This window comes from Malaclemys terrapin, chromosome 1, assembly GCF_027887155.1.
Source record: "Malaclemys terrapin pileata isolate rMalTer1 chromosome 1, rMalTer1.hap1, whole genome shotgun sequence".
NCBI classification, from domain to species: Eukaryota; Metazoa; Chordata; order Testudines; family Emydidae; genus Malaclemys; species Malaclemys terrapin.
The window spans coordinates 156,290,376-156,302,818 of record NC_071505.1 but is presented as its reverse complement, the minus strand read 5'-3'; the positions used below and the strand labels follow the sequence as shown (position 1 = coordinate 156,302,818).

General features: G+C 40.8%; 1 protein-coding gene across 2 annotated transcripts in view; it reads right to left on the bottom strand.

The window, feature by feature from the left end:
- Positions 1 to 2,620: 2,620 nt before the first annotated feature.
- LNP1 (leukemia NUP98 fusion partner 1) overlaps positions 2,621 to 12,443 on the bottom strand; it is a 35,596-nt gene continuing 25,773 nt past the window's right edge. Inside the window, exons 3-4 of one of the 2 annotated variants that reach the window (XM_054044868.1) lie at positions 5,491 to 5,583; positions 2,621 to 3,028 (exon numbers count right to left, since the gene is read on the bottom strand). In XM_054044868.1, the coding sequence (XP_053900843.1) occupies positions 2,930 to 3,028; positions 5,491 to 5,583 (192 nt within the window). In that variant the 3' untranslated portion in view covers positions 2,621 to 2,929. Of the gene's footprint in view, positions 3,029 to 5,490; positions 5,584 to 9,304; positions 11,366 to 12,443 lie in introns of those variants that run through there. The other variant, XM_054044876.1, reaches the window with a different exon arrangement.

Here is a 12,443-nt window from a genome sequence, read left to right as displayed (position 1 = left end):
ACACAACTTGGGTAAAAAATTATCCTCTTTCTTAAAGGAAAGGGGATAGACCAACTTTTTGGGAACTACTGCTTCCGAAGTTGCATTTCTGCATCTAAGGACAAAATTGGGTTTTCTACATCTAACGATATAAAAGAAATAAATTTTGCTACCAGTAAAGAAATATCTATAGCCATCTACAGAGAAGAATGAACTTCATTGTCTTATGACATCACCAATGATGAAACAATCCAGCCGATGCAACACCCTCTGAGCTTTATCACTGGTGCTATAACAGCTTAGTTTTTTCAGCATGTCTTCTGGTTAACAAAGTTTGGTGATGGAATTTTAAGCCTTGCAATGCCCTGGAATAACAGGTAATGACTAGTGCTCATTTTACAGATTGTCTAAATAGGCCCAGAGAGATTAAATGACCAGACCAAAGTCATTCAGCTGGTCAGTGGCAGAGCTAGGAATAAAAGCCATGACTCCTGATGCTCAGTCCCTGCTCCAATTCCCAGGTAACACTCCTTCTGTAAACTATCTGAAATAAGTAAAGATGCATTATCGAATTTATTCCACCATTTTTGTTTTATTTTGATTTCCATGTTGCTAATTTCTTTTTTAAATTATGTCTTTTAAGAAAGTTAACTGAATTACCTGCCCATTTGCTCCTATTTGTTGCTTAAGAGATTTGTTACTTTATTTGACAGAAAAAAATATTAGCATAGGCCCCAGTCCTGCAAACAGTTACTCACAGGAACTACTCAAGGTAGTAAAGTTAAGAATGTGTCCAAGAGTTTGCAGAATCAAGGTTCTAATGTGCAGTGTAACTTAATTTCCCAAGATTTTCTCTGAAATATATTAATGGCGACAGACTAAGCAAGGGAGTGGAAGTTCATTCTCATATTCTCATAAATGGAGATGTTTTGAAATTTATGAAGAGCTTTTCTGATTTTCAACTATTGTATTTTTAGAGAACAACAACAACAACAACAAATAGACTGTTGTGTTTAGTTCTTAAGAGAGGATATTTTGACCAGAGATCATGAGCAATGAAGTTTTTCTGTAAATGATGGTGGAGTGAAATCAGAGTTCCAAATGTCCATCTACCTGACTGATAAGACAAGAAGAACTGTGAGCCTCTCATACAAATCATGGATAGATCTACTAAGCAACAGATACTCAACTTAGATCGTCAGGTAGGAAAATGTTCTTCTTTCTTAAAGGTGTTGGTAAGGCATATGGCTTTAAGAAACAACTGCTTCTGAAGATGTACAATAGAACCCCTATTTTATAAACAAATTGGGGACTGAAGAGTTCATAAAATCAAAACATTTATAAAATTGAACATCTCAAGATTACAAAAAGTATGGTGCATAAGTTGCAGTGTGGTGCATGCCTCACTTTCTTCTTGTCCTTCAAACCATGGCAATGCGATGTTTAATGCACTGAGGGCATAGGAATGTGAAGGGATGTTGACTTATTCTTCATCAACATAACTTTTGTTTTGTGATTTTTTTTTCCTGTCTGGAAAAATTGTTTATGATTGTTCATAAAATTGAGGTTCTTCTGTATTTGTTGAAGAAAACCCGTTATCTCGAAAAAGAAATATTCCCTATTCTCAATAAGATACCTCTAGGATCAGACACCATTTCTGTACCCTTTCAAAGATTCTTTCAGAGTAGAGACCAAATGTGCAATGGGACAAGATGTATACTATCAATCTCCTGATGATGTTCTGCCCTGTGTCTAGGAACAATCTTCCCAGAAGGCCTCATATAGAGAGTACATTAAACAACATTGAAAATAGAGCTGATTCTTGGGGAATGCTGTATTTCAAATCTATCAGTGATGATATGGAAGAACTTGGCCTATGGGATTTGATGTATAGCTTGGGAATTGCTTCAAATAATGATTTAGTGACTAGAGAATTTAGATGGAGGGCAGTTCTAGACATACCAGCAATATCCCCTATTGACCAACTCAATATATGCTGCAACCCCTAAGCAACAGACCAAATTCTGCCCTGTGACACATGTGCTGCTCCCATCCACACCAGTGAGACTCCTGCATGCACATTCAAGGGCATAATTTGACTTTATGGGATACATGAGATGAGAATCAGCCTTAGATTTGAATTGCGTATGATTATAATTGCAATCATTTCCTGCCCTTTCTCATTTTGTATCACTACATCTGCCATAATTTAAACACTGCTAGTGGGATTACATTCGGTTGATATGTCTTCTTGAACTGTCTTTTGCATAAGCAATTTTTTTTTTTAATTAGTCCTTCAACAGGTCCAGGGTGCTATGATCTGATCAACCAACTAGTCAACTGACTTTCATAACAGGCATGGGAACCTAGAACCCGAAAGATGAATAGGATTAATTAGATTAAAAAGAATAGTGTAGGGAAAGTTTAGAGGAAAAGGGAAGATTACAGCATCACTGCTCCAGCTTTCATTGTAATATCTGTCAATCCAGAGTCTCTCAGTGGCACTGTAATTGATTTTTAACTTCATGCCAGTGTATCACTTAATTCTCTCAATATGGACTAAAAAGTTCCCTCTATTGCACAATAATCATATCATCCAGCTATTTAACAAAAATGAGTGACATTCACCATTAAATTATTTCTTTTTGTAGCAAATATGTGATTTTTATTTACAGTTGTCTGTACAATGGTAAAAACAAATATTTTTTCACTCTTTTCCCACAAACATTGGCATGTTGCAGTGGCATGCACAAGCAGAATGTGTTAGTTGGTTTTCATTTAGTCATTTTTGATCTTTAAAGTTGATTTCTAACATTAAAAAAAGCTATACTTGTTATAACTACCTTGTACCCTGTGATCTAAGGCATGACCATTCTTTTTTGTTTTTTCTTCTCTAAGTGAAATGGAGCTTTGTAATGAGTCCTCTATGGAGTCCTTCTGAGCTCTCTTTTCATCCTGGTTGATGAAGGTCTAAGATAGACTTTGACATGAGCACATGGATGCGACAAGTTGGGCAGGTTGGTTTCTTTAGCAGCCACTTTTCGATACACTGTTGGAGGAAAAGAATATGGGGAAAAGAAAGTTAGCAATCCAAACTTGTTGCACTGACAGTCAACTACCAGGATTTTTGAGAGGGATAATTGGTAAATTCCCATATATGACCAAAGCTTTAATCTAACCTTTTTTTAAAATGCAGCATAAAAACCCATGTATTCAGTGAATCATAGAATATAGGTCTGGAAGAGACCTCAAGAGTTTATCAAGTCCAGCCTCTGCAATAAGGCAGGACCAACTAAACCTAGACCATCCCTGACAGGTATTTGTCCAACCTGTTCTTAAAAACCTCCAGTGATGGGGATTCCACAATCTCTTTCGGAAGCCTATTCCAGAGCTTAACAATCCTTATAGTTAGAAAGTTTTTCCTAATACCTAATATCTATCTCTCTTGCTGCAGATTAAGTCCTATCTTTAGTGGACATGGAGAACAATTTATCACTGTCCTCTTTACAACAGTGCTTAACATATTTGAAGACTGCTATCAGGATCTCCTCTCAGTTTTCTTTTCTCAAAACTAAACATGCCCAGTTTTTTTAACCTTCCCTCAGAAGTGAGGTTTTTTAAATCTTTTAACATTTTTCTTGCTCTCCGCTGGATTCTCTTCAATTTATGCACATCTTTCCTAAAGTGTGACAGACAGACTTGGACACAATACTCCAGCTGAGGCCTCACCAGTGCCTAGTAGAATGAGACAATTATTTTCTATATCTTACATATGACACTCCTGTCAGTACACCCCAGAATGATATTAGCCTTTTTTGCAACAGCATCACGTTGTTGACCCATGTTCAGTTTGACATCTGCTATAACCCCCAACAGTGCTATCACCTATCCAGTTATTCCCCATTTTGTAGTTGCGCATTTGATTTTTCCTTCCTAAGTGTAGTACTTTACACTTAACTTTGTTGAATTTTGTCTACTTGATTTCAGACCAATTCTCCAATTTCTCAAGATCATTTTGAATTCTAATCTTGTCCTCCAAAGTGCATGCAACTCCTCCCAACTTGATGTCATCTTGCAAATTTTATAAGCATATTATCCACTCCATTATCCAAGTCATTCACGAAAATATTGAATAGCATTGGACCCAGGACTCACCCCTGCAGGACCCTACTAGATACATCCTCCCTGCTTGACAGTGAACCATCAATAACTACTCTTTGAGTAGGGTCTTTCAACCAGTTGTTCACCCACCTTATAGTAATTTAAGCTAGATCACATTTCCATAGTTTGCTTACGAGAATGTTGGGTGGGATTGTGTCAAAAGCATTATGAAAATCAAGATATATTCTGGCTACTGCTTCCCCCCATCCACTAGGCCAGTAACCCTATCAAAGAAGGAAATAAGGTTTATTTGGCATGATTTATTCTTGACAAATCCATGTTGGCTATCCCTTGCAACCGTATTATCCTCTAGGTGTTTACAAATTGTTTGTTTAATATTTTTTTCCAGTATCTTTCCAGTTATCGAAGTTATACTGACTGGTCTATAATTCCCCGTGTCCCCTTCTCCGGTCCTCCATGATCTCACCCATTCTCCATGAGTTCCTCTATGTATGCTGTTATTGGACTCAATTCTGCTTTCACTGAAATGACTTCAATAGGATCAGGATCAGATCCAATTTTAATTTTTCAGGAGTATAAGATCTTTCTCTCTCTCTCTCTTCTCTCTTTAGTTAGTTAGTTAGTTAGTTAGTTAATTTAGTGCTAGATTAACAGTTCTTGAGACTAAGGTCCTGTGTTTATCCACAGAAGAGGTATAATATAAGCAGCAGTATCAAGCTTCCCAACCATTATGCCTAAAGCATCACCTTGGGAGATCATTTCTAGGGACATGATACATTTTCTATGGCTAATTTGATCCTTGGTCACTTTGCTGAGTGTGCCAATAAGAGTGCCATTTTTGCTACTGGTTGTTGCCATGTGATCAGCTGTCCACTGAAGATTGTACCAAACCCACCAAACTCTTTCACACCAAGCGTCAAACATTTATAGCAATGCTTGGCCACTTCTGTCCTGGGCCAGATTTGAACTAGAGCCTAGAAGTTAAACCTTCTTATATCTATCCCAGTATCAATTCCGTGGAGACATCCAGATTCCATTCTTTTGCTATAATTATTTTTCAACCAATTGATATCAGGAACAAATACACACTGGATACAGAGGTTCTGATCCAGCCCTGCATTAGGGCAGTTTTTGTTACTCTCCTCTAGTACAAAGCTGTCATGGAAGCAGCTTAGCTGGGCACTGGGGAATTCATCCCGTGTAGGAGGAGCATCAAGTAGTGCAGCAGCTTCTACACCCCCCACCTCCCCACCGCCCCATCTCAACCACCAGCATAAGGGGCTCAGTCAAAGTCTAGTTGCTGTCATGGAAGGTCATATATGGAATCCTTCCTCTTCCAACTAAACAGTAACTGACGGGAAATAGGGCCCCTCAAGTTTCTTGCAGTACCTCTTTGTGAAAGCTGTGCATGCAGTGAAGTTCTATTATGCTGCCAGTATCAAGATCATCATGACAAATAACACATGGATCCGAATCTTCATCCTTCAAAGGAACATAAATCACTGTCAGTCATAGGATGACTCCAACCCAGAACTACTTGTGGTTGAGTAACCGGATTGTATCGGATAAGTTAGCAGACCAAAGAGTGGCTTTACATATGATGTTTACTTACCTTACAGCTGAGATCTGAGTTCTATTGATCTGGGATTGAATTTATCCCAGGCATAAAGAAATCTATTAATTTAAATGGCCAGGTCCCCAACTGTGGACGAGTAGCACTTGTCAGAGCTGAGGAGAGGGACACAAAGATGGCCTTTGCACACCACCCCAATCCTGCAGCTGCCCTTAATTAGGCTGGTTCCCTCCTGTCAGTTGTAGAAACCATTAAGGGTTGCTTTCTGCTATCCCAGGATCTCCATATGAGAGAGCCTCCAGGGAGCAGCTCTACCAGGTTTAAGACCATCCTGGCAGCCCTTTTACTGGCATTCTGCACATCCAGGGAGCGCAGAAAATCAACTGAGATTTGCTGTGTAGATCTGTGAGCAGATTTATCTCCTAAGGACCAAATTCTGTGCTTGCCTGAATAACTTGGCCAGGCATTGGTGAAGTGTATGAGGGAAAGACATCCAGGAATCCTTCCCTGTGGTCTGCAGAGCAGAAGCAGAGCTCCTCTTTGATTCATACTTCAGCCCCATGAGTAGAATAAACTCAGTTAGCTTAGGGTCCCCCATGCTATGTGGGAAGGACTGGAGGATCTCCATAGCCTTGCTGCAGAGTACAACTGTCATACATTCCTCACCTATGTCTTGTCTTCAAGGCCTTGTATACACCTGGAAAATGCATCATTTTAGCAAATATGTTAACTAACCAAATTTAAACAGCATGATGTTAAGCACAATTGTGCCATTAGCATGGACAAGGACAGTCATGTTTCAAAACATATTAGCTGCTTGTGGATAAAGCTATGATCCACCCTTTACAACTTCTTCCTGGCTATTCTCTGCATGGCTACTGTGACAAGACACTGCTGAGGGAAGCTGTGTTTGCCTGCAGCTCAGGAGGGGTCATTCTGGGCTTATGATTGGCGACCTGGATTCAGAGAGATCTTCCTTGCAGGAAGAGTGGAGTCTGGCCCATCAGTTCCACAGAGTGGGTACATTCTCCTATAGACTAGCAAAGGAAGGTCTGTGAGAAGGGAAAGAGCCAGATGGACTGTGTTACGCTAGGTCACACTTTTGGTCTGATTCTTCTTTGCCTAAAGTCACTTTATATCACTCTGGCAGTGTCAGTGCTTAATTTGTGCCAGGGCTTGCCAGGACTGAGCCCCAGCATCTCTTGGCTTGGCAGTTCATAGCCCTGGGACCTCTGGGCTTGGGAGTTCACAGCCCCAGCACCTCTGGGCTTGCCACATCAGTTACGAAAGTAAAAAAAATTGCCTTAGCCCCAGTGCCTAATTGCTTGAGCCCCTGGCACCTCTTTTATTACAAATTAAGCACCTGGCAGTGTTAAAAGGCCTTAAAGTGGGTGTAAATAACCAAAGCAGTGTAAAACAACCTTACTGTAAATGAAAATCAGATCCTTAGCGATGCGTGCTTCGATGAGTGAGTTTATTCTCTCATTTATTTAAATAGAGAGTAAGCTGGAACTGCCTCAGAGATTGTCTACACTTACCCGGGGATCGACATACGGCGATCAGTACATCGGTGGTCGATTTAGCGGGTCTAGTGAGGACCTGCTAAATTGACTGCAGATCGCAGTCGACTCCTGTACCTCACCTGAATGAGAAGTGCAAGGGGAGTTGATGGGAGAGCAGCTCCCGTCGACATAGCTAAGTGTGTGGACCCCGTGGTAAGTAGATCTAAGTACGTCGACTTCAGCTACTTTATTCACGTACCTGAAGTTGTGTAACTTAGCTCGATCTCCCCCCGTAGTGTAGACAAGGCCACAGTGTTACAAAAAGGGAACTGATTCTCTGTGAAGGTTCCTTGACTCTTGAATTCACTTCTGAGCTTAGTCCACCCAATCCTGGATGTATTATTCTTCTGGCATGCTACAAGGCCTATCTATTTTCCAGGGCTTTGGTGGATGATGGGATAATTGCATATCCTGTGATTATGACTGGTTTTCTTAGTGGATAATTTTAGGCAGTCTATATGAATATATCTAGAGACTGTATGCAGTATGTGTGCATTGAGAGCACCCAGAGCCTGGCATGGGCGTCCATCAGTATTATTTCATACATCTGAGAACAAATGCAAAATGTATTAATTTGTATGTTTTCATATTTAATATTAGTTTTTTCTTTTGCTGTGTTTATTTCATATTCTATTTTTATGTATCTAGTGGCTCTGAGTTGTTTGGTTTTGAATTTCTGTTACAGATTTCCCCCTTTTTCTTAGAATGTGTTGCTAGTATATAAATAAATGTATCAATGGTTTCATGCTGTCCTTGTCAACTGTCACATTTAATTATAGACAGATGTAGCTGAACTTTGATCCATCCTCAAAATCATGCTTTGATTAAACAATACATCAGAAGCATCAGGGTATTTTTACTCTGCTGTGATGCTGAACATCCACAAACCTAAAACCGTGGGGAGTGACACTGTAAACAGTTTTGATAGTCCTCATAGAAATCATCTTGTTACAGATGGAGCCTGCTATTGAGATGCCTATTACAGAAGAATTTCTCTGTGTACCCCTGGATTCACTTCCCAGAGGAGAGTATACCAGTCAGTCTCAGGTGTCAGGAAACACAGCAGAGGAGATTATTTTAACAGAGCATTACCTATCCCTAGTGAGTCAGGGGAGGTGTAGTATACTGGCTTTAAAATGTGCACAGACACATGTGTGATGTCACCCTTCAGTGACTGCCCCACAGAGAAACTAAAACACCTACTCCTGCCGCTAGCTAGTTCTCCTTTAGCTCCAGTGATAGAGGCCTTTGCTTTAAAACTAGCTCAGTTCATCGGTATTAGTTGTTTATGAGCATTTTGAGGGAACACGTGACTTGTTTTTTCCCAGATCAGCTTCCCACATCTACTTCAATTTGCAATTCATAATTAAGCTTTTGGACCCGACAAATAGGCCTTTAACCTTTTTTTCTGATTGCCATTTGCCTTTGGCCAAATAAACAATGCATTGGTTTGGAAGAAGAAGCTGTTTTGAATAATTTCAATCAGCCACTGGTGTCATGTTCCTGGAGGGAATTTTCTTGCAGGTCCGACTAGAGCTGGCCCTGTCATGTTAACATGGTTGGGAAACAGGGGGGACTGCAACCCAGAGAACTAGTCTAAGAATGGCTGAACTGCAGGTTTCCATCCCTGAGAGAGGTGAAGCCTGCCACCTGATGGGTACACTCAAGAGCAAGGGTTCTCAAACTGGGGGTCAGGACCCCTCAGGGGGTTGCGAGCTGTCAGCCTCCACCCCAAATCCCGCTTTGCCTCCAGCATTTATAATGGTATTAAATATATACAAAGTGTTTTTAATTTATGGGGGTTGCACTCAGAGGCTAGCTATGTGAAAGGGGTCACCAGTAAAAAAGTTTGAAAAACACTGCTCAAGAGGGACTGCAAAGGGGTCCAAAGCGTAGCTCACCCAGTAGCTGTGACAGCTTCTATCCTAAATTGTTGTGTAATGTAATTTTTAAATTTTAGTTAAAGAAAATTGCATCAGCATAGCAGTTTGTATGAAAGAAGGACTGTGTGAAATTCCAGTTTGAACATGGAAGGAACCCACTAATGACGACTGTAAATGAGCACATCTTTAGTTTTTTCATTTGTGTTTATTAATTTAATAACATTTGCTACAAAGGAAAAACATTTAACAGACACTAACTACAGGTCAATCACCTTTTTTCTACTCCGAAACAAACACAAAATTAAGATGGAGCTAAGTTTTTGAAAAGCTTTACAGATAACCTAAACTTTTAAAAGTTTGGAAATTCAAAATTAAGGCTCTACTTTGCTTTAAAGTGACAAGATTTTTGCTAATCATGGAAAATCACAGTTAGGACAACCAAAAAATTTTTTACTCTTGCCTGTACTGTCATTAGCCTTCCATCTTCCCTAACAGTGTTATCCTGTCCTTGTTTTCTATAGGCAAAGCCTAGGAAAGCCCTTCCCATAATAGGGAGGGTTACATAAGAACAGCCATACTGGGTCAGACCAAAGGTCCATCTAGCCTTGTATCCTGTCTTCCGACAGTGGCCAATGCCAGGTGACCCGGAGGAAATGAACAGAACAGATAATCATAAAGTGATCCATCCCCTGTCGCCCATTCCCAGCTTCTGGCAAACAGAGGCTAGGGACACCATCCCTGGCCATCCTGGTTAATAGCCATTGATGGACCTATCCTCCATGAACTTATCTAGTTCTTTTTTTCCCTCTGCTGAGGTAAGTCCCATCACCTGGGCAGATTTTTCCTGTGCCCAGAAGGAAATCTTGCCCATATGTGGTGGGACTTTCCCCTGAGTACAGGGAAACTTCATCCTTTGGGAGATGGGGCTTCTCTAGGCCCTGCTTAGAAAAGGCAGACCAGGAGCCCAGCTCCCTTCATTTGGCAAAGACCCTAATCATGGAAGTGGAACAAGTGGTAAAGGTAAAGGGCTGCTACCCTTCCACTGAACATTCCTGCTTCGTTGGATTGTGGGAGCAATGTTCTCTCTTGGCAATCTCCCTGAAGAACACAGATTGGTGAGGGTTAGTCTGGTTTTATTGAGGAAGTCTTTGGATTACAGGGGCATAAGAGAGATAAGGTCGGAAATGAGACAATGAGGGTTCACAGGAATTGTGGAGTGGGTAAGTGAGACAGTAAATGGGGCGGGGAGGATCAGCACAAGAGAGATTGAGGTAGATGAGTGAGGCCTGGGGGCAGAAGTGGGAGGATGCATTAGTTCACGGGTGGGGAACTTGACATTGGGGGCATGGTGGGGAGAGATGAGGTGGAGCAAGGGTAACACGGAGGAATAGTAAAGGGTAAGGAAACATGGTGGGATGAAGCAATGAGGTATAGGAGGGACGGGCGGGGCAGCAGCAAGAGCCTGGATTCAAACAGAGCCAGTGATATATTCAGTGAAAGCTGTGTATTCCCTTTTGTTTTATTGCTTCAATAAATGTTTGGGGGGTGGTTAAAAAAAGAAATTTTTCATTTACAAGACAAACCAAACCAACTATCAGAGCTGTGCAGCACTTGGCAGTTTGTGTGATGTTTTTCTTTCTCAAACCTCTTGGTAAGTCTGGGCTCAATTTCCAATTTTTAACAAAAATTTAAATGAAGCGGGTTACGTGTGATTTTGCAAGGGTCTGCAATCTGTGTTCATTCTCCTTTTAAATGAGCATGTCCACTGCTGTGATAAATCTAAATCTGACTGAAATCCAGATTAAAATGATGCAGGGCTCACTTAAACCTTGATCCAACTAGGCACGCACTCTCCTTAAAGCAAGTGTCACGCTTATAATGGAGAAAGTAAAAAGAGGACAATAGAAACACAGCTTCAAAAGTATCACTGTAATCATTTTATTTTAAAAATTAAGGTTTACTTTACTTTAGCTAACTGGCCTCTTCCATCTAATCAAAACAAAACAACAAAACTCACTTTACTCTTTCAGTAAATGGCTCCAATACACTGTAAGCTTTTATGCAGAAATCTCGCTTTTAATGCCTCCTGAGGATGGAAGCTATTAGCTTTGTTTTCCAGCAGAAATCTCTGGTCTTTCTCCTTCCTCCTGCTCTTCCTTTGGCTCCCTCTTCCCTCCCTCTTTCTTGTGAGATCTGCTCTTGCACATCCTCCCTCGCTCTCTCCTCTCCTTCATGCCCTCTGGTTGCTGAAAGGAAAATAGAATGGAGAAAATTAGAAACAAATCCCCAAAAGAGTGACAAAAGCTCATAATTTATTTCATCAAAAAGATATTATAAAAATGCTGGTCACCTACCTGTGCCAAATCAGCATTAACATGAGTGTCTCAAACTCATGGCCCCAGAGTAGTCACCCTAAAACCCAGCAGGGTGCAACATGTGTTCCCCTATAACCTTGGTATGCTGCACACCTACAGGTGGGATCACCCATCTGAAAGGCCATGAGGGAGGAGGAGCCCTGGGATTTCAGACCAGCCTCTGTCTTGCTACTCTCTCACTTGATCCAGGTTGTAATGAAGCCTCCACATGCCTTGATGATGTTCTCTGTTGGTTCTGAAGACCTCCCCAAACACAGGTGCTGAAGGTTATTAGCTGTCATCAAAGCAACTTTCAAGAGGGAAGCAGCACACTAAGATTGAGGTTGAATAGGATTGCCTCTTACCCATGTGTGTTTCCTGTGTTGTAAGGGATGGATTGAATGCCACCTCAAGGACTTTTATAGTGTTCAAAGAAATAGGAATTCTCATGGCTAAACTTGAAATCCAAGTTCAAGTGCACTCTCAAATTCTCTCTCATATTTTTGACAGCTAACGTCCAATACTGGAAGGTGCTGAACACCTTCAACTTGCACTGGCTTCAAGGGGCTTTGAACGTAAGCAGCACCTTGAAGGCTGCCTGAAAGGTGAACCAAAGTATACCCCAGTTACACCCCATGGAAACACTACTGTTATCTACACACATTCTGGTTTCCTTCTAAAGTACAGTCAGAAGTGAGAACTTTGTGTATTATATGCAGTACATTTATCCAAACCATATCATGCACTTACAGACTATCTAGCCATAGGCAACTCTTGCAAACAATAAATAAACCAGAATAGTTATGTGGAGAAAAGCAAAAGGGACAGTGCAAGGTCCTAAATGAAATAAATTCTGAGCTCAGCAGTCCCTAAAGGGGAAAAAGAGGTTACAAAGGTGCACATAAAGTTATAACAATAGTCTTATACTCTGTAATTATCATCCTCATTATAATTGTCATCTTCGTGAGCC